The sequence below is a fragment of the Arachis duranensis genome, chromosome 4, assembly GCF_000817695.3.
Source record: "Arachis duranensis cultivar V14167 chromosome 4, aradu.V14167.gnm2.J7QH, whole genome shotgun sequence".
NCBI lineage: Eukaryota > Viridiplantae > Streptophyta > Magnoliopsida > Fabales > Fabaceae > Arachis > Arachis duranensis.
In genome coordinates this window covers 117,990,541-118,013,898 of record NC_029775.3, presented here as the reverse complement: position 1 = coordinate 118,013,898, position 23,358 = coordinate 117,990,541, and the positions used below count along the sequence as shown (strand labels likewise).

General features: G+C 26.5%; 2 protein-coding genes across 3 annotated transcripts; one reads left to right on the top strand and one right to left on the bottom strand.

Annotated features, from left to right (window-relative positions):
• Positions 1-1,714: 1,714 nt before the first annotated feature.
• On the bottom strand, positions 1,715-7,032 carry LOC107486574 (agamous-like MADS-box protein MADS2). Of its 2 annotated transcripts, none has more exons than XM_016107128.3 (8): positions 6,540-7,032; positions 3,759-3,837; positions 3,615-3,676; positions 3,407-3,506; positions 3,073-3,114; positions 2,938-2,979; positions 2,701-2,849; positions 1,715-2,102 (listed from the first exon to the last, which is right to left on the bottom strand). In XM_016107128.3, the coding sequence occupies exons 1-8, from the start codon at positions 6,722-6,724 to the stop codon at positions 2,000-2,002; spliced, it is 762 nt and encodes a 253-aa protein (XP_015962614.1). In that variant the 5' UTR covers positions 6,725-7,032; the 3' UTR covers positions 1,715-1,999. The 2 variants fall into 2 exon arrangements, with proteins under 2 accessions (XP_015962614.1, XP_015962615.1); XM_016107129.3 differs by having other exon boundaries at positions 1,715-2,099.
• Positions 7,033-18,981: 11,949 nt separating this feature from the next.
• On the top strand, positions 18,982-20,681 carry LOC107486240 (MYB-like transcription factor EOBII). Its single transcript, XM_016106794.3, has 3 exons — positions 18,982-19,099; positions 19,680-19,809; positions 20,183-20,681. The coding sequence occupies exons 1-3, from the start codon at positions 18,982-18,984 to the stop codon at positions 20,679-20,681; spliced, it is 747 nt and encodes a 248-aa protein (XP_015962280.3).
• The last annotated feature ends 2,677 nt before the right edge of the window (positions 20,682-23,358 follow it).

The window sequence follows — 23,358 nt, the reverse complement described above, 5'->3', positions numbered from 1 at the left end:
GCTACTTTCTTAAATTTGAAATTTATTAATTATACTTATTGTACAATTATTCAAAGAAGTTACAAAGCTACGAAACGTCATTCACTCAATAATAACATACTAGTATTTTAGTGCGTAGCTCATTCTTAAACGTTATTGGCTAAATAAGAAGAGCTACAAAATTTTTTTAATTAAATAAATCTTAGTTATTTATTTATTATATTTAAATTTAAAATTTAAAATTTAAATTTTCAACATAATAAATAAATAAATAAATAAATATTATATATTATTGTACTAAACATAATTGCTAAATAAAAAACTATTTTGACATGAGATGTTTAAAAACAAGATTACCTTTATTTTGCTAAATAAAAAACTACTTTTTCATTAAAATTTGCTTATTCTTTGATTTTTCAAGTGAATATTAAATTCGAGAGAGATGGTTAAAAGACATAGATCCTCATTTATCTGTGTATGTTGGTAAAATGTGCTTATTTAGACTTAAGTTTAGTAAAGCTTTTACTTTTTAAAAGCTGTAGCACTTGCGTTTGGTAAAATCAAATTAAAAAATACTTTTAATAAGTACAAGCACTGCAATTGTATTTGGTAAAACAGCTTTTAAAACTTAAAAAAATTATAATAAACATGTTTATAATTATAACGAAGAATATTTTTTTTTCAAATTCTTTAAAATTTTATATAATATTTTAAAATAAAAAATTATTTATATATTAGCTCACCTTTACATATCACAAAAAATGAGACACATATCTCAAATAAACTACTTTTATTATTATTATAATTTTGACTAATATTCATACAAGAAAAATTTTATGATTGGTTTTCATAAACCAAGTCAACCTCTTCACATTCCAAATAACAGATAAAAAATAAACAAATATCATAGATCTATTGAAAAAATACAAAAATAACGCACAAAAAAATAATATAAATAGATAGAAGTTCATACTTAATATGTGATAGAGATGTATTTGTGTTTAAATTTGTGAAAATTAGGTTGAAAAATAAAAAATATATGAAGACTGTGTTAGAATTTGTAAAGGTTAGGATGAGAAGTTAGAAATATAGGAGGATTTCAATGGCAATATAATAGCAGACAATATGTACGAGAAAATAAATAAAATTTGATAAATACAAGCTAGCTTTGAAAGGCTCCCGCTTAGGTACTTTCAAAAGTATTCCTAATTTTTAAAAATCGCAAGTACAAACACTTAAACTTTTTAATTTATCAAATATAAAATGAGGTGCTCGTATTTTTTAAAAGTACAAACACCTTGAAAAAGTTTTACCAAACTAAGTCTCGGTCTTTTATTTCTTTCCTTCTAATCTCTTTTTTTTTTTATTTCATTAACAAACAATAACTTGATTCCTTGTTTTTGGTTTCTAGTTTATGCATGGGCAATAATGAGTGGATTATTTCAGATAAGCCCAACAAGCCTTGGGCATATTTCGGCCCAGCTGGTCTACTCTCTCTTATTGTTTCCTTTCATCTCAAACATATCCGCAGCGATAAAAAAAATCACACACAAAATAAATAGATAATATCCCAAGATAAAGTTTGCCAAAATTGAAATCTACAAAAAAATGAGATAAATTAAGGAAAAATACTAATCATCTAGAAAATAGAAAGGAATTGACGAATTGTGGAAGAGTAGTCAATTATGTCCAACACGTACATGGAACATATTTCTAACTTAGTCACAAAAAAAGAGCTTCAAAGATACTCAAATATTATAATTAAAAATCTTAGAATATGCCATATTAGGAGTCTATGGCTATTGTTCAATAGTTTGATGAAGTAAGTCATAACTGTCTGTTTTATAGTAGCAAAATCAAAATAACACTAGAAAGAAAAAGTACAATCAACATTTACACATTGCCATGACCAAATAAAGAAGCATTTGGCTTTAATTTTCCACCCTCCTTTTTTTGTGAGGTGTTTTTTTCTTTTGGCTTTTCCTTTTTAATGTTGCAAAAGGTGAATATAGTGATGAGCTCAAAGCATCCATCCAGGGATGAAACCACTCACTTGTTGAGCTTGAGTTGTTGTTGTAGCAGTTATCTGATCTGACCCTACCCCATTGTACCTATAGTCACTGCTGCATAATTACAACACAAACATTTTAGAACATTATTTTATTTAAATAACTAATTCAAATTTGATGCATTTATATCTAAATAGTATACACATCAACAATAAACAACAACAATAACAAAGTTTTATTATCTCATATGATGAAGTCAGTGAGTTGTATGAATCAAACTGTATCATTTATATCATGTTTAGAGAATATTTTTTATCTTAAAAAATATAATTTATGATCCTAATAAATTAGAATGCATAATTTTTTATCTTAATAAAGATATATATGAGAGTACTCTTAGAGTACCGTATTTATATTTAAATTATAGAAATATTATTAATATAATATTTTTATGTATATCTAAATTATTTATTAATAAGTTAAGACTTTATTATTGTTATTTGTTGTAGATACATCAACCATAAATATTTTAAAATAAAAAAATAAAAAAGCAAATCATATATTAAAAAATTATATTAAATATATGTATTTATCTAAATGACTGATCAACTCATTCATCATCTATTATTAGATTCTACGCGGGGTTCGATGTATAACAAGTATAACAAATATTTTTTTTATTATATTGATTAATGTTTTAATTTATTGTTACCCAATCTGCAAAGTGGGGTTGCATTCCAGAGGCTGGAAGAAGCCTTGAGAAGAGTGAGCATTATGTGGAGCAGTATATTGATGCATACTTTGATCACCAGCTTCCCATGATTGCTGCCTATATTGATTCCTTGAATTGATTTCATCCAGCTATTTAACAAATTGTAAGCATGAATTTCATCATCATCTTCTATAAAAGATAGATTATTAGTGTGGACAATGGTATGAACTAAGTTACCTTCATGCTCAAGGTTCTGTTGACATCTACCAAGATCTGCTCCTGTAATAGAAATCAATAGCTTAAAAATTATTAATCACACATAATAAAGATGCAAAATTCATTAGCTTGTGTCAGAAGCATGTATGTATGTACCTTATTTTGAAGATCAGTTAATTGATCCAGCATAAATTGTGTCTGAGAAATAATGCAATATTTCAAGAAATGTAAGATAACCAAAAAAATTACATGAACATTTCTCAAAAAAACTTAAACTAACGAGTTTCTTAATCAAGAGTAAGTCCTAATTCAACATTATGACTCTTTAATTTCAACTCCAAATGCAGCCAAATTCTTTTAGAGAATTTTGAAGTATAATCAGTTAGTCAAGATTTAGTGTCACTATATTTCATAATTGTTGCCAATTTTTATACATAATGAACATTGCTATTAGCAAATTTCTTACACAAAAATCATGACTTTATTGTACCTTTGTGGATCTCACTTGCTTCAGAGAAGAATCCAATTGCCTTTCAAGTTGCTCAAGATCTTTGGTACCCAATGGGCCCAAATCTTCCCCTAGAAGATTTCTGCAGCAATAGAGAATTAACAAAATGTTGCTGATTCAATTAGTACAATAATTATGAAAAATATGAAAATTTTATAATTAAGGAGTAATTTATATATGTAAAACTCACCTTTGAGTCCTTTGAAGAGATTCAAATCTTGCTTTCAGCTTCAAGTACTCACGATAGCTATTCTGTTACAAAAGAAAATAACAAATGAAAAAATATAAAATTAAAATATATAATGATCATAGAAATAGAAATTTAAATATATACCTCAAGTTCTTTGGCAGGCTTGCTAACTTCCACAGCACCATAACTGCACTTCTGATACCTCTCGAGTGTTTTGAGCATGCTGAATTTCAAGAAACACAAAAGAGGTAACATTAAATGATCAACTATTATCTTCATAATCATCATAAGAATGAAGTGAACTTAAAATATTAGTAGCAAGAATGGTTTGATGAATTTCAGCAATATTATTAAATATCTTATCCCAAAAATCTGTGTAATTAACAAAACAAATGTATCATAGTTTATTCTTGAGAACAATAAAAACAATATCTAACTATTTGTAGCACTACTAAACAAACAAACTTTTCAAAATACTTTATTATAATATTTTCCAATAAAAAATATAAGATCAGAAGTGATTATTAACATAATTAGATACCATGATATATATATGCTTTCTAAATATCAAGCAAAGGTATTTTATAAACAATGATCTTTTTATTTGATAGGGTAAAATTTGTAGGGCACTTCACCAACACAAACCAGCACACTCTTCATTTCTTGGTGTTTCAGATTTAATTGTTCTTCTTCTTTTTCATATTGGTGGACTTCAAAGACTGCATTATATATATTACAACTTGGATTGTAACACTATGATTTCACTCAATATCTATAATTCATAGATCATTGCAACATCAAATCCAAGTTATAAACCACTCTTCTTCAAACCAATTAATTGCCCTAATTGGTTTAGCTACTATTTTTTTAACTATACTAACTATATACCAAAATCAGTTATTAATGTAAATTATAAAATATAATTAAAATATAAAATATATATTAAAAATAAATTAAATTATACATATATTTATATATAATATTTAATAATTAACTTTTAGTGTGTACATAATATTTTTTTTATTTTTAGGATAGAATACATGTTTTAAGTGATTGTAATCAATGGAGGAAGAAACTAAAGCAGTAAGAGGCAATATTCATTCAAGTTGTGGATGAAATTTGCAGGATAAAATTGTAATTAATGTTTTATTTGAAGACTAAAACGAAGATAAGAATAAACAAATTATGTTTACATAAACTTGTGCCATAATCATGGAAAAGTTAGTCCTAGCTTTTTGCTATATTAAGAAGGGCACCTTATTTTGCTGGAAATTAATTAATTAGATTAGGCTTATGCTTAATATATAGATAGTTGGATATTTATCACTAAACATGCTAAGTAATATTATATATTTCGGTGTAAATATTAATGTCAACAATCAAATCATGCCAGTTAATGTCCTATCCACCGAAAGAACAATCATCCAAGGTAAAAACAATAAACAAAAATAATAAAGTAACGAAATTTAATTCAAAAGGTTCTTCAGTTCATCCTCCCTGGTCTATTTGATGTCTTTGATATCGAATATCTAGCTAGGCATAGCTTCATCTTGATTCAAAGAGAAAAAAGCATTCAAAAATTTTGTACAAAAAAGCAAGAAATAAATTTGTATAGAATTCTGCTCATAAAAAATTCGTTAAAAATGTAAATGTAAAAGATTTTTATATCATTTATATATTTAATATTAATAAAAATTTTAAAAAAATTATATTTTTCTAAAAAAAAAGTATCTTTAAATTAATAAAAAAAAACATTTGTGTGTCTTCAATTTTCCTACCAGCTTTCTGGTAATGAATTTCAGTGAGTACCATCTTTATGCTTTATTTGCCACTTCAACTTCAAAGACTTATATATATATAAACTATTTCATAGATATTGTGGATTAATGGTATTAAAACACAAAGGGTGAGGTATATATCATAAATATGTAGAATGTTACATGGAAATAGATTTGAGATCAGGTAAAAAAAGGGCATTAAAATGTTGGTTAAGGAGAAAATGAAATTATAACTTGGAAGAGCTGCAATGGTAGTAAAATTTTTTTACCCCTAGTTACAGAAAAGGCTTTTTATAATTATTTTTTATTTTTAATAAATAATTACAAATTAATCACTTACTCTGTCTCTTTCTCTCCCTCTTTCTCCCTCTTTTCTCTTCAAATGTAGTAAAAATAATTTAAATAAAAAGATCATATAATTTTTTTTTATTTGGAGCTGGCCAAAACAATTCATTAACATTTGATGCTTCAAATTAACAAAAAAAAAATTTGCTTACAAAAATTTCATTTCAAGGCATTATTTTAAATGTTAACTCTCTTAGCTACTAATAACCAAACTTCCAACAAAAATAAAAAGCAAAATACTAACAAACTAAAATAAAATGAAAACTAAAACAAAAAAAAGGTTAATTCGCCAGGTTAAATTAAGCAAAAATCTTGATCTAACACTTGCTGCTTAGTATAAAAAGTTAGATTTTAAATAGAAAAAAAAGTCAAACCCAAAAAAAAGTGACAAAAAAAAAGCTAGTAGTCAACAATAAACAACAATCATCTAACACAAAAAGTAACCGTACAAGTACACAAGATTATCAGATAAATATATATACTAACCAGATCATGTACTATATTACCAGATCTGATAAATCTAAGAACATTACACTCAAAATATGAAATCAAATTCTCTCAAGAAATACATAAGAGCTTACAAGCTGAACCCCACAAAAAACATTACAAAAATAATCATATCATTATATTAAACAAAAAAAAAAAAAAACAAAGACAAATAGATAACCATTCCTCCAATCAAATCAAGCAAATCCCAGAAAATTAAAAACCAAAAAATGAACATATATTAGCAAAGAACAACACTAGATCTCATCATAAGACACATAATAAAGAGGTGAAAGAAGAAAAGAAAGATGAATACCTAGAGCTGCTACAAAACTCATAGAGTTTTCCTCTGTTGGAGAAGATGATGAGGGCAACCTCAGCATCACAAAGAACAGATAACTCATAAGCTTTCTTGAGAAGACCATTTCTTCTCTTTGCAAATGTGACTTGCCTGTTTATCTTGTTCTCTATCCTCTTCAACTCAACTCTTCCCCTCCCCATAACAAATTAAAATTAAAAATCGCCCCTTTTCTTTTTTGTCACTTATATTTATATATTGTTTCTATTTCTATCCAATATCTATCTGTTTCTTCCCTCACTTTTTTCTTCCTTTCCTTCTCCTCTTGTTGGGGTTGCCTGATGGTGCTTCTTTTCTGGAGCAGTACCCAAGTGCAACCAAATTTGTGAAAAACAAGAGAAAGTTGGATACTTATTCAAGTTGAAACTTGAAACCCTAGTGAGAGAATTATAAGAGGAAAGGGCATGGACCAGAGAGAGAAAACTGATCCAAAAAGCATATTGTGATGAGTTTTTTTTCTCTTGTATTGTCTTGTTTACATCTACTCTCTCTTCTAACTTAGCTTTTTCTATTTTAGTCCACATGTTTTATTTGTACATACAAAAAAAAATTAAATTAAAAAATTATGGATTAAATTATCAAATAGTTTCTAAAATTTAGGTTGTATATCGATTTAATTTTTGAGATTCTGATTAAGAATGTTGAGCTAGGGAGACTCGAATTTGCGACTTCTAGATGAGTATGGAGATATTATATCATTTGAATTATAATTTATTGGCTTTATCTGTTTTTGTTATTCAATCAAAATAGATACAATATCATTTCTTTATTTTTTTATCATAAAATTTTTTTAGTAAAAATTTATGGATAATTATTTTTATGTAAAATTAATAATTATAATTCAATCAAATTTTTATAATTAATTTTATATAAAAATATCTATATGTGAGGTTTTTTTTTAATTTCCGATCTGAAAGAGAGAAAAATAATAACTGGGTGGGGCTTATTAGGGTTATAGGTACTTTCTATTTTCATGCAAAGTTCTTTTTCCCATGCTTTTTCATGTTAAGCTATTTTTGGTAAGGATACATGTTGAGCAAGCGCATACATGGCGCGTGTAAAACACCCCAGCATGTTTGCCGTTGTTTGTGGCGCGTGGTGAGGTACGTGTTATGTTGTATCGTTTGGCATGTCATTTTCCACTCTCTCTCTTCTTCTTCTTCTTGTATTGTATAGAGGCATGAGTATCAAAACTTCGTCACATACCTTAAAATGGATCTACACACGTGTCACTTTATTAATGGATTACATAGTTGCATTAATTCTGTTTCATGCAAGTTAATAACGAGATCAGTAAAGAAAACAATGTTTTAGTGATTCTGTCATTTGTATGGTGGGAAATTAAAACGGTGAGTGAAGTGATTCCAGCTCCAGTAGTGATGTAATGCACTGCAGTCACTTTTTTTCACTCAGTCATTCTTAAATTTTAGAGTGCAACCAATTTGGTTCATTTAGTATTTCATTAAATAAATATTAAAAATTTGAATTCAATTTTGTACATATATACTACACTACAAATTTTAAATAGAACTTAAATTTATAATAATTTTAAAACAAATTTTACTAATCTATTTAAATAAATATCGGGAGTTATTAGATGTTGGACTGGAATATATGGTGGACAAAATAAAAAAATTATAGATGATAGAATTTTAAACAAAAATAAATGATAAAACAATTTTTTTTTTTTAGATATATAGATCATTTTCACTCAAAACGATATGGTTTTGAAGGATCAAATAACCTGTTTTCATAAAAAGAAATATTATTTAGGTTAAAAACTATCTGTATCTTAAAAGTAAATAATTGTGGCTATTTTTTTTTTTTGTTAAAATTCGGCAGGTTTTTAAGAAAAATATACAAGATCGAATTAAATACTTATTACTCTTAAATTGGTGTGAAAATTACCTGACCTGAGTTTGAATTTTATTATTGATATGAGAATTATTTTGATAGAATTTAATATAAGCATTTACATATGTGTGTTTAACGAATTTAAAGGTATATTTTCTGTAAATAAAATAATTTATGTTAAATTTATTTAAATTTTTAACTTAAAAAAAATGTAATTGTTGTGACTGTTGATGCTTGAAAATTGTTTAGCAAGATATTTTACGGTGAATTATTACTTCTTCACAATATATATATAGGTTGGAATCTTTTGGAGAAATAATAATAGAGGGAGAATTCAAGTGTATACAATAATAATTCTACTGGTTTGAAAGAACAATTTCTAGCACCTATCACCTTTTATGCCTAAGCTATGATGAAGTGAATTAATTTCTTAGCTGAAGGAAATTATTTAGGAAATTGCACCTAATTATTTGTAGAGCAGAGTAGTTATGCACTAAATTATATACCTTCAATCATGTTATTTATTTTCTGAATATGTTTTAATGTACATTATATATATATATATATATAATTGGATGTAACCAGCTATTGATCAATATATAACACGACAAAGGTGTACCTAGCTATGTATCAGCTTTTAATTTATTTGAACATTCTTACAATTATTCTCAATTTATCTTCTTGTGAGTACGTATGAGTTTGTAATTTGAACACCCTGGGAATTTATCCTCTTGTTAATTTTTGAGCTACGTACTAATTAATCATTCCTTATTAGTTTTTTTAATTGAGCGTGGTAAAGGATATATAGTGCGTAATTGCGTTTGTCTCATGATATGGAAACAATATATAGGTAATGATGAAAACACTACTTTTATGTAAAACAAAGGAATAATGATACCACATTATTAGGGAAGTAAATATTATTAGGGGTGTTCATGTATAAGATTATATCAGTAAATTTATGATAATTATTTATATCTGATCTGCACTCTAGTTGGATTGAATAGTAGATATCACATTTATGAATTTAGATTTCCTAAATTTTAATTTTTTATTTTAGATGATAAAGTGTGATCTCTCATATTTGAAAGGTTTCTTTTTCATATTTTCTGTTAGTCCCACCTATAAAATAAATGGTGAGAAATCACACTTTATCTTTGAAAGTGAAATTCAAAATTTAGAGGATCAAAATCCCACATCTGTATATGCGAATCCGACGCACATATTTGTAGATCTGCATTAAATTATAAATAAATAATATAATTATTTTATGTTTTACTTTAATTAATAATGATTATTTATATATGTTTCATTATTTTATTTTGTTATTTAAGAAAAGTTAATTTAATAATATTTTAAGAATAAATATATTTAAAAGAATAAATAAAATTTATTAATTTTTTTATAGAAATAAATTTTTTTAGTAATTTTGAAAAAAAAAAGGCTAATAAATAACTAACTATTATTGATGCCCATTAGAAATGTTCTTAAATATTAACCACCATTTTGATGATCACTATTTTGTGGTAATTAATGAAATGGCAACCAGACATCAGCTAAATAACCATCTTTGTTCAACTTAATTAGAACCCATGTGTTGCTAACATGAATGGTGAATAATTGAATACCAAGATCATATTGGAAAAGGAAAAATATCACTTCCAAGCTGCATTTCCATATAAACTGAGTGAATTATTATGCCAACTCATAGTCTATTATTTTCTTTTTAAACTTAGACATTTTGGAATTTGGATGCTATACATACCAACCTAGCTAGTTGCCATTTCTTGTAGCTATGGTGCCGTCATTAATTATACCAAAACTATACCCTATCTCTAAAAATAAAAAAATAATAAAAAGAAGAAATGCCAATAATTTGGGTACTTCTTCCCAAACCACAGTGATACTAATACTCTAATAGTATAGATTGCTTGGGGTAGCTGCAAAAACATGTACGGTTAGGTCAAACGAAAGGAGATCAGAAGTAATTTTGGATTTTAGGGTTTGGGTTATAACTACCTCTAGTTAATACCCCCAACAAAAAATTTATCTTAATTCTGTATTTCTATTTATTTATTTTTTCTTTTCTTTAGTCTTGCAATATAATAAGTATTCTGAATAAAGATTTGATCTAAGAGTTTAATATTAATGCTTTTTTTTTATGGAAATAAAAGAAGTGATATACTTTAGGAAAAGTATAGGTTACCAACATATTATCTGCCAACTTCTGCCAACTCTTATTTATATTTGTGTTTCATGAAAGTGTGTTCATAGATGTGTCTAATAATTAATATATTTTAAATACATATATAAAGAGACACATCCAAAAAATATATCTATAAAAACACTTCTATTAAACACAGTTATAAAAAAGACATTTTTATTAGACACATCCATGAACACACTTCCATAAAACACAATTATAAATAAGAGTTGGCAGAAGTTGGCAGATATGCTGTTGGTAACGTAGCAGAACCGTATACTTTAATATTGTAATTTTTTGTGTTTTTTAAAAGTGTAGAAAGTACATAAATGGAAGGGTCTAATTTTTGTATTTCAGATTTTTTAATTTTTTTAATAGAAATCTCTCGATCTAATTTCCATACCTCTCACAAATCAGACAATTCGATTTCTGTACATATCACAAATCGAATAACCCTATTTTCATTTCTCTAATTTAACGGTTCCACATCTGAAAATAACATTAACATCTCATTAGTCCATATTTAAAAAAAGCATCATTACTACTCGAATATAAAAAAAAGTGTAATGTTAATGTACTGATATTATAAACTATTTTATATATAATTGTATAATTATATTATTTTTTTATAATTATTTGTATTGATATAATATTATCTAAATTGATATACATATAAAACTATTGTATTACATTAAAATTATATTCTTATATTTTGAAACACTCATTAAGAATACTTTAAGTTAAAATAGTAACTGTAATTAAAATTTAGTCTTTTAATAATTTTTTTTCTGATAAAAAAGTGGCATCATCTGATGACAACATTTCAATTCAGATGTTCATCAATTTCCAATGGTCTTGAGGGTGCAATAATAGGAAAGAAGTGTCACAGCAGAAACGTGTCGAGCTACTATTGGTCTATATGTACAGTGCCAGGTGACGCAGCCTGCGCACCAATTGATGGATGTAAAAGCCTTGCAGGAGGAAAAAACGACGACGTAGAATCGACAAAGAAATAATAAGCCTTAATTAATATAATTTTAAAATAATTTTGTTCATTTAATTATTGGTGATTTTCTCTGACTATGTAACACTGCTGATGATGAAATGATACCTCCATAGTCCATTCACACCTCATTAATCTCTGACTATCGATCTATCCCTGTCCTATTCCATTTCCATAAAGAAAAAGAGAGAAAAATATACAAAACCACTTAAATATAGATAGGAAAAGAATGTTTCTATTGTTGTTTTAGGTTTTTTTACTTTAACTTTGATGTGACAAAAAATTAAGAACAAATTACGTAATTAAATAAAGTAAATTTTAAAATAATCCAAATACAATATTTAAAAATTAGTTATATTTTAGTCTTGTAACTAATTTATATAAATCGCTACATGGTGTAAATTTTTTAAAATTTAAACAAATTATTCTAGAATATCACAGATTGTGTACAAACTAAAATATAATATAAACTTTTGTAATTTTTTGCAATTTATATTATAGCATCACAGAAACTTCATAAACCTTACCAACAAGGCAACAAGTAGCTGTTGAAAAGTCAATAAGTTATAACTCAAATGACATAGTCTCTCATATTCATTCAAGAAGTCACGGGTTCGAATCTCCTTATTTTTAGTAAAAAAAAGTATTTATTAATTACAAAAAAGAAACATAACCAATTTTCAATGGTTTTATTTGAGTAATTTTAAAATTCACTTTATTTAACTATGTAATTCGCTCAAAATTTAAACAAATTTAATAATTTTTATATAAAATTATATAGTTTTGTTGTTTCTATATTTATATGTGTTGCTTTTCTAAATAAGTTTATGTTTTTTCTATACTAGTCATGTTGGTTGTTTCCAAAAGCATTGGAACATCTTCCAATTAAGCACATGGCTAGCTTATTAGCTTGTCACTCTCTTGCATGATGGAAATAAGTTAAAAGGTTGTAGTATATGTGTGCTTGTGTGTTCACTTCAAGTTAAACCATTTAATTTCTAAATTGATCACTAATGAATATATATTTGTTAAAGCATTTGCTCTCAATTTAATTCAACATGCTATATTTATATATCAATCAATGATTTTAGCAAATTAAATGCAATGACATATATACATTATACTAGGATTCCATTATAAGCCAATAATCCACACATACCCAAAGGCCATGTGCATGATTTTGACTATATATCCTTCAAATCTTTCCAAAAGTGCTAGAGACTACTTTTCCCATTGCATACATCTTCATAAAATTTTGGTTCAAGCAAGAACTATTTTTTTTTTTCATAAACTAGTCAAGGTGTTTAATAGAAAAAATTTAATAGCTCAAAAAAATTAAATTTTTTACTAGTGATAACTTTAGGTTAAAAAAGTTTAATATGGATTTTAGAGATATGCTTTATCTGAAAATAGAGGTTTTTGGTGTATATACAGGTAGTGGACGTTACAGGTAAGTAACGTACTGAGTCAACACAGAACTAACGTGTTGAATATGTAGCACAATCACAGCAACACACAGGTAACGTGTTGCCACGTGGCGCACATCCATTCAACACGCAGATAATGTATTGGATTACTTTTTTGATACCCCACAATTCTGTAAAATATCCCAAAAATTCATATTTAAACAAAACATCATTCTTTTCTCCATAACTAAAATAATTTCTGATAACTTTAACCAATGCCTTAAGAAAACTTGTTTGCATAGCTTTATTTATTTATTGTACTAAGAGTTATTACTTAAACTTCTAAAAGTAAATTATTATATGAACTTAAAATGACATAAACCTGGATCACTATAGTTTTAAAAGCTATGGATATAAAATCGGTTAAATGATTTGATTGATTTAACTAAATTTTTATTTTAACGATTTTCGGTTATCAACTTTATGTGAAATTGACTGCACTTGAGTTTCACCTTAATAAAAAATCGAAAAAAAAAGTTGATTTGCCTAATCCTATCAATTTTTTAGACTTCAAATGTCAAATCCTAATTAAAAAAAAATGTAGTAAAAAGACTGTCGTTGCTTGATAATTAAATAGTTCCCATATATATACATACAACTAGCAAACAAGATACAAGAGGGAACACCTTATTAATTTGTAAGGTCAACAATGACCTTTAAACCCTAAATATTCTTCATGCTTCACACATCCAAAATCGGCATCCGTCTAAGAACCATTATTTTTTCCTTAGATGCATCATGCACATGCTTGTGACAGTGTTGTACACTTATACTAATTATATGATAAATCTATTTACACTTTTTTTTTTTTTAAATTCCCGTCTATTTAACTTTACTTTGTTCCTGCTAATTAAGACTGGTTATCATGTTTCTCTTTCAAAATAGCTTTTAATTTTGCTACAAGGTGCAATGATATGATAAGACAGACAAGCATCAATGATTTGTTGGAAAATAATTAACTTATAAACAACATTAATTAAACCTGGCAAACAACCAGTGTTTAAATTTAAAGAAATACCAAGCGAACAAATTATTTTTATAAACAAGTTTAATTAATTCTTTTTTTTCATCTTATGCGTCACTTTTTTTTAATTGATATTTATTGTATCAATAAACTATTAGACTAACTTAATTGAACTTATTAATTACTAAAATGACTTGGTCATATAGTATTACCGATTAATTTATAATTAATCATAGGTTGGTGTGATTGGTATGGTGGAAAACCTTTGAATTTTTTTTTGGGTCAAGGAATTGATTGTCAGGGCAAATTTTTGGTATGCATAAATTGTGGGCCGGATGGTATATATGGTTGGGCTTTTCTTACCCAATTTGTTTTGGGCTTCATAATAAAAACTACCAAAATCAAATAAAAAACTCTACCCAAATCAGACCAAAAAGAGAATACACAAAAGTGAAAAGAAAGGAAAGAACTTAATAATTATGTAATAATCTTCTTATACTTACTTTTAGAATATTTTAAATTTATTAATACAAAGCAAATGTTTCAATAATATTTTATACTTTTTAAAAAAATATTGACAATAACTTAATTAAATACTTTTAATGCAAATGCAATGTAACAACTAACTCAATTACAAAATTTCAAACTAAAATCTATTGACCACAGCCACAATATATACCTTTACGTCCACTAACTAACTTTAATATTGGACATCAGTTTATTTATTTCTTACCATTAAACTAGGTTAAGTTTAGACTAAAGGTCAATAGGTCATGATGCATGTGGGTCAATAAAATTAACAATCTTTTCTCTCGTCGGGGTTAGGGGTGTCAAAAATTCTCAAAAGACGGATTTCTGCGGATACCGTCTTAAATAGGACTCCGATGATAGGAAATTTTTTCCGTGAGGATAGAGATAGGAGAGTAAAATTTTTTTGAGACAGGCGCGGAGACCCGAGCGGAGATTCCCGTCCCATCTTCGATAATTTTTCGAATGTTTGAAATTTCTTAAATAACCTTACTTTATTTCTAACATAAGTATTTTTTAGTAATTTCACCAATTAAAAAACCCTAACCCTATTATTCAGTCTTTCCTACTCACTGTTTTATTTGCTGCACCATCTACTCTCTATTTTCAGTCCCAACTCTCTTCCATCTCCACTTTGTTCAAACTCCAAAACTCCCACAGCACCATACGTTGTTCTCTCCCACAGCCCCAACTCTCTCCAGTTTTCACTTGATGTTAAAGACTATATCTTATTGTTTTTTTAAGAATGGAAATTGTATTTTAAGATTTTATTTTATGGACTATAATTTACTATGTTGTATTTGTGGACTTATAATCTTAGATAAGATAGATATGTTTGTGTGTTTGTAATAGTATTTTCTAGTTTGTTTTTTATTTTTTTGATATTTTTTATTATAATTTTCATATGAATGTTAAACATAAGAGGATGGAGAATGGGGTCCCGCAGAAAATACGGGGAATGCGGAAAATGGGGATGGGGACAATTATCCCCCCACGACAGGGATCGGAGTGGGGATAGGGATTAATTATGGGGGCGGAGACCGGGAGCAGGGAGGCATCCCCCGCCCCCGCCCCGCCCCATTAACATCCCTAATCGGCCGTTAGTCTTTTTTTATAAGTTTCTGCTCACCTTTTAAAGTGTTGTTTAATTGTTTTTGAAATAGTCCATAATTTATTATAAGTATATAATCAACCATACCATAATTGTTACGTGAAGTGAAAATTATTCTCATTTTCTTTTTTACATAAGTCACAAATCTTATTCTTATGATCAATAACTTTGTCTCCCAAAATTTTAAAAAACTTTACTTATATATGATATATATGTTTAAAAAATAAAAAAAATATTAGGTAATTTAATAGTTTTATATATATTATTTTTTATTAATATTTTTTAAAAGAAATTTTAATTAATAAGATATGTAATAATTTTTAACTAAACATGCTATAAATTATTTGTATTTTATAATTTTATAATGTATTATTGATATTGTTATATTTTGGTCCATCCATGTTAAAATTTCTGGATCCATCTCTGGTTCAGTTTAATATTAACCCCACCAACTAATACAAATTATCAGATGAATAACTCAATTTTTTGTAATACCAATCCTTTTCAAATAGACCTAATAAAATTATAACTCATAATATACATATATTCTTTGGAAGAATTTTAATTTGTGTAACCTACACAAATGAATTAGTAAAATAAACGCATGATCTATTATATTTTTATAATATTCTATCTTTTCTCTCGCTTATTATTATACACAGTACGAAATTTATGTTCGATCTCTAACATTTACTTAAGTCAATCAGTAAATTAAAGTTAAAACACTATTGTGAGTTATTCTTCAGTAACTTATGTATATGTTGTTACAAATGTTGCTTTTGTTTATATTTAAGGTTTTGATGACAGGTAGAAGAAATTATTGTAACGATCATATACAAAAGTAATGCCTTTTCATCATATACATTTAAGCCTAGCAAATCTTATTAGATGTTACATAAGTTCTGTTATGTATGTATAAAAAAAAATTATGTATACTAATAGATTATTATTTTAGATTTTAATTGTTGATTTTAATTATATATATTATATATTTTTTATAATTAAGATGAATAATTAAAAAATGGGGGGCATGCATTTTTAATTTGTGGCAGGAATTAACATATGGGTAGATACGTCTAGAAGATAAGCCAGGTAATGTTTGGAGATATAATCAAATCTTACATACTTTACGCTGTATATGGACTTAGTTGGAAAGATCAGCATATTCTTCTTCCACAACTAAAAAAGTTTCTCAATAAACTGCGCCAAACATTTTGTGTGGAGAACAAATATTTGAAGTCAATTGTCGTTGATTATGCATCATTAGTCATTACTATTAGATTTGGGAAAAAGGATTTTGATCTTATCTTTGCCTGACACGTACACCAATATGCCATAATATTATATATTACTTGCCATTGTCTATATCTTCAAAAGCGAATTACACACATAAAGTTATTCATTATTTTCTTTTCTCACTCTATATTTAGGGTATTCATATATCGGATTTGATCTACATATTTAAGTTATTTATCTGAATCTGATATAAAAATTATAGATATTGATCTATTCGTAAGATTATTTGATCGGATCTGATCCGATCTACAATATTATCAGATTGAATTACGAATTTTATGTAGATATTCGCATATCTACGGATCCAAAAAAATAAATAAATAAATAAATAATTTTTTTATATTTTATTTTAACTAATAATTATTATATATATTATATTATTTTATTTTTATTATTTAAAAATATTTAATATTATTTTAAGAGTAATATATTTAAAAGAATAAAAAAATAAATTTTATTGAGATATTTTTTAATAATTTTTTTTAAAAGAAAAAAGTTCAACAGGTTGTAAAACATAAGAAGACAACAAATAGAATGGTAAAGCTTTTATGCAAAATCATATGGGTCAAGCATTTGAATTTTGTCCTAATAAGATATACCAAATTAATTATAAACTATATGCTACTAATTACAGTAGGAAGGCCACGTGTTAACTTAGTGACTAACCCTTCACAAAGTTTTGTTCCCCATTATTCCTTAATTGGAATCCTATGCTCAAATTTAATGGTTAGTTTCACTGAACAATTTTAAAGCACACGACCCACGTACGGTTGACAGAAAACAAGGATGAATAAAAATTACATAAATCATTCATGCTTTGATAATACATTTCATTAATTCATCTGATCTTTATGCAATCTAAATCGTGGAATTAAGGATTAATTTAATTTAATCATACACCTGTGCCATAACCATTGCTTCCACCTTCCAAAGCCATTTTCAAGGGGACAGCAACAGCCAACTCCATTTTTTTTTCCCTTGGCTTAAGATTATGGTGTGAGATACAAAATGAGTTATTTACTTATTGTTATATATTCTTCATCTCTAGAAATCTGTATATTTTGTAGCCATCATTAATATTTTTAATAATATAAAATTATATACTTTTTTATAGTTAAATATTATCTAAATTTTAATAAAAGTGCTGGTCTCTGAAATTTATTTTAGATAAAATTAGCTTGTAATTTAATAATAGAAATGTGTATTAATTTAAGAAGAATGTTATATGCAATATTTTTACGTGTATATTTCTTTTCTACATTTTTTATTTCTGATATTAAAAATAATTAATAAAAAATGAAAGAAGATAAAAAAAATGTATTTTATATAATAAAAGAAAAATAAACAAAAAAGTGATGCAAATATTATTTCTTTTAATTTAACTTACAAAATAAAATGATTTTATAAAAAAAAGTGTAAGAAACTAGTTTTTATTTAGTCAAATTTTTGTAGAGATTATAATTTAAGATATAAAATTTATAATTTAAGATAAATAAAATAATTTTTAAAAAATGAATTGATATTGGATGAAAAATTGATTCGGTAACTTTATATTTTTTTTATAAAATATTTATGCTTCCTTTATCTGCGCGTGAATATTTGTACTTAATAATTAATTACAAAATTCCGTACTTAGACACAAGAGTTGTTTGATCCACTTGCTCCATGTTCATTGGAGAAGATAATGAAGCTGTGAAGCACCAATATTAAGATTTATCTCTTGTGGGCTCGAAAGGGAAACTAGAGAGAAGAATGAGGAAACATATGACATCACAACAAAGAAAAATTTGATTCAAAGTTCTCATTCTGAATGCCTATTATTATTAAATTAAATAATTGTTAAAAAGGCCCATAAGAAGATGGTATATATTGAGAGCAAGAGATTGAGCATGATTTGTCATAGAAATCATAGACAAATTAAAAAGTAAGATATAGTAGTGAAAGTGAAAAAAAAAATATCATGGTGGTTATGATAATGGGTTCAGAGAGAGGGTGGAAGAAAGGGCCATGGACTCATGAAGAGGACAAGTTGCTCACTGAATATGTCACCTTGCATGGGGAGGGTAGGTGGAGTTCTGTGGCCAAGTTCACAGGTAATTAATTAAGTTAAACTAGTATATGTTTTGATTTTGATTCTCAAATTATAATACAAACTTTTTTTTTCTTCCTAAGATCAAATCACACCCTATGCTGCACGCATAAAAAATACATGAAAAAATAGACATGTTTAATGAAACTATAGAGAGAAAGGGTAAAAAAAAAAATTTTATTTACCACTACATATAAGATGTTTTGTCGAGTTTCTCTTTAACTTTATGTTAAATAAAAAAAATAATTTTATTTACCACTATTAAAAACATTTTTCTAAGAATTGGTGAAAACTCCCATGCAATTATTTTTACGTGAAATTTTAATTTAAAATTTATTTAACAAGTTTGATTAAATTATTATTTAATAATTTTTAACTATCAACTTCACATAAAAATAATTGCATGTGAATTTTCACTCTAAGAAATATGTTGGTGAAAAAAATTACTTAGAATGATAAGTGAATTTCAATTATTGGTTTAGTTCATATTGATTATTGAAAAGACAATAGTCAATTATCTTTTATTTTCCTATATTTCTATTTTCCTTTATATATTGATTCATTTTTCAAATTGAATTATTTAGGTTTAAATAGGAGTGGCAAAAGTTGCAGGTTGAGATGGGTGAATTATTTGAGGCCTGGTCTCAAGAAGGGTCAATTAACACCACTGGAAGAAGGAATAATATTTGAATTGCATGCTATTTTGGGAAACAAGTAATGAAATTCGTCACACACTACTTACTCACTATACTTTTACTTTTATTTTATGCATATATTCATGTGAATTTAATTTTGATGCATTATCAATATAAAATAATTTTACACGTGTATCTAATTATATAACGTTACATCAGTAAAAATAATTATTTTTTATATTGACTATATGAATGATCATCTAAAAGAACGGATGTAATTGCATAATTGTATAAAACGTTTACACTATTAGTGTATCAAAATTAAAATCATATTTATGTGTAATCATAGATGTATCCATTCTCTAGCAATCATTTATATATCAAACGGACTCACTTTTATGAATTAAATTATTGATGTAATAATTATTATCTCACTTCTATTTTTTGTATAGGTGGTCAACAATAGCAAGGTACTTGCCAGGTAGAACTGATAATGAGATCAAGAACTATTGGAGAACCCACTTCAAAAAGAAAGAGGATTCCAAGCATAACAAGAAGCTAAAAGAGAGAAGATCAAAGGTCACAAAAGAGCAAGTAATAATGGAGGACACCAACAAAAGTAATAATAATGAAAATACCAAATCCTATGATGATGAGACAAAAGAAAACTACTACAATGATCAACACAATAATATGGGGTTTATTTACCCTAATAATAATAATCCAACAATGTTAGAGCAGCAACAAAGCTTCCCTTTGATGCACCAAGATTATTTGTCATCACCTTCATGGCCAGACACTACAACAGCAGATTATCATGCCTTGTGGTTTAGTTTATGGGACTTTGATGTACCACAGGGCTTTGAAGAACATGTTAACAACCTCACCAAATATGTGCTCCCAAACCAAGCTACCTTTGGTGATGTTTTTCACAATACTTTTTTAGTTTGACAGATCAAGAACTACTTCGTCGCATATCTAAAATTTCTTTAAAAGTTTATTATTGGTCAATAATAAATTGCTGCATACATAAGGTAAACTTTAAACATACACATTATATTCAGTCAGTCATATAATAAAATTAGGTGTATACATTAATTTTAACGTAATTGAAGCTAAATAAATATATTATATTTGTAAAAAAAGAACTGTTAGAAAAAACGCATCTATATATATATGTAACATATGTATGTATCTTTTGCTATTATATTGCAGCTACTTCATATAAACTATATGATGTGCAAATTTGTTAATGCAGTGACCAAAATATCTTCTTGTATATCATGTCTTGATTAACTCTTAATTAATACCAGCTTATATAATAGTAATAGAGTTAGTGAGAAAGAAGAACTTTGAAAGAAATCTGAATTGTGTGTTTGTATAATTGTATTGCATTCCCTTCTTATTGATTCTGTTATCACACCAGACTTAGCAAAGAGAATTAACAAACTTGTGACGTGGCCTCTAAGTAACTGTCTTAACTGCACCTATGTATGTATTGTCCTCTACTAACTTAATAACAACTGATAACTAACTTAATGCCAGCTGTCATAACTAACTTGTGGCTGAATATCAATAAATCTATCAAATCAAGGAGTTCTTTTTTATCGTTAGGAAACTCTATTTTTGTGCTACGATTATTATTGTTGACCAAAATAATCGTACTAATATTATAACAATTCCGCTACGGAATCAAGAGAGATCTAGTAAAAAATAAGTTAACAATTTTTGAATTATAATCTATACTAATTAATTGTCATTAATTAATAATTATTTAAATTTTATTTTTTAAAAGATACAAAATATAATTGGCTTATGTTAACTTGTAGAAAAATTGTTTTTCAATACTTTTCTATATTCCAATTTTATTGTTTACATCAATAAATACTTGTCTTTGAAAAATAAAAGATAAAAAGAATTAGCCATGTTATAAATTCTAATGTTTACTCTTTCGTTGATAACAATTTAATCATTTGTCTGTTTACAAGCTAAGTTTAGAGATAATAATCTCCCTTTGTTTTATAAGATTTGCTTGGTATATATATGATCCAACAATGCAACAAATTTAAGGAACCTCAAGATTACTCAATTACTCCTTTAAAATCTATTATACTATTTCTTCACATACACCAATATTCACAGGAGTTAATTCTCAATTAGGTCCTAAACTTATATATGAATTTTAACTTAGTTTTTAAAATTTTAATTATTTTTATTTAGTCTTAAAATTTTACAAATATAATTCATATTAATTTTTGAGATAATTTTGACTCACAAATATTATTAAAGCGCTGATATAAATAGTTAGAATTCTATATATTACACTAAAATTTGTAAAATGACATCATTTGATTTTGCCATTCAAATAGTCTAAAAACGATGCCGAATCACTTATTTTGGGAGAAAAAGTTCCAATAAACACCACTTACTTATGAGGTTATTTTTGGACTATTTGAGTGCAAAAACAAAAAAGACGTCATTTTACAGAGTCTAACGTGACGTCTGACTGTCCACATTAACATTCTATTAATACCTGTGCGTCAAAAATTATTCCAGAAATTAACATGAGTAACATTCACAAAGTTTGGAAATTAAATAGAGACAATTAAAACTTAAAAAATTAAATTGAAATTCGCGTGGGTGGTCTGGCGGGCCAAACCTGCCAAATCTTTTTTTTATAAACCATTAAATATTAAACAATATATATAATTTCACAACCATTTTAATAAATTTATAATTTTTAAAGATATAAAAAAATTATAATTTCTAAATTCACAAACATTAAAGTCTTTATAATTATAAATATGTAATAAATACAATTATTAACCAAGTTTTTTGAAACAAAATAATAAAACTAACATTGTCCAAAACAAAATAAATAGTGTCCAAAACATATAATTAAATATCTTCAAGTTTATAATCAGTTAAATAAAAATATAATCTAAAATATGACTTAAAACATCTTCAATTATCATCTTCATCCTCTTGTAGATAAATAATATCTTAGAAATTTATAAAAAAAAAATCCTGAAAAAAAAAAACGTCTGACCTGGTGGGGAAATCTGTCCTGCCGCCGAAGCTCGCCAAAATCCACTGATTAAGCGGCGCGGGTTAAGAAAATTTTTTAAGTTTTAAAATTTCAGTCCACTTTTTTTGGCGAATTATGCGGACCGACCCGATGTATTTCGGTTCCATTTACCACCTCTACTCGCGTGCAAGTTCAGATGCCAAATTAAATATTAACTCCGTTCATAACATACTAAGAAATTTTTGAAGTTAATACAAAATGTACACTCAAAATTATTAGTAATATACTTTTTATTACTCTTAACATAAATGAAATAGAAGAAAAAAATGTTTTCTAGTAATTTTGTGTGTATTCTGTATTCTAAATTTGAGCCTAATTTTTTTCATTTCATTTAATTTCAGTATACTTTTTATACATTTTATTATGACTTTAAAGTCTAAACACTTAATTAATAATCTTTAATTAGATTTAAAAAATGAATAGACTTGTTGGAAGTTGCTTTCATGCATTGCTGACGCCAGGACTGCATCCTAGTTTGACCTGATGTCTTGTGAATTATGATATATACAACATAAATTGTTGGAGGCAAAGAAATCATTT

Excerpts from the sequence above, each read along its gene's own strand:
- LOC107486240 (XM_016106794.3), top strand. The coding sequence starts at position 18,982 with ATGGGTTCAGAGAGAGGGTGGAAGAAAGGGCCATGGACTCATGAAGAG. Across the intron at positions 19,100-19,679 it reads TTCTGTGGCCAAGTTCACAG|GTTTAAATAGGAGTGGCAAA; the intron begins GTAATTAATTAA and ends TGAATTATTTAG. Across the intron at positions 19,810-20,182 it reads CATGCTATTTTGGGAAACAA|GTGGTCAACAATAGCAAGGT; the intron begins GTAATGAAATTC and ends TTTTTTGTATAG.
- LOC107486574 (XM_016107128.3), bottom strand. The coding sequence starts at position 6,724 with ATGGGGAGGGGAAGAGTTGAGTTGAAGAGGATAGAGAACAAGATAAAC. Across the intron at positions 2,850-2,937 it reads ACAGAACCTTGAGCATGAAG|CTGGATGAAATCAATTCAAG; the intron begins GTAACTTAGTTC and ends TTTGTTAAATAG. Across the intron at positions 2,103-2,700 it reads AACCCCACTTTGCAGATTGG|CAGTGACTATAGGTACAATG; the intron begins GTAACAATAAAT and ends GTAATTATGCAG.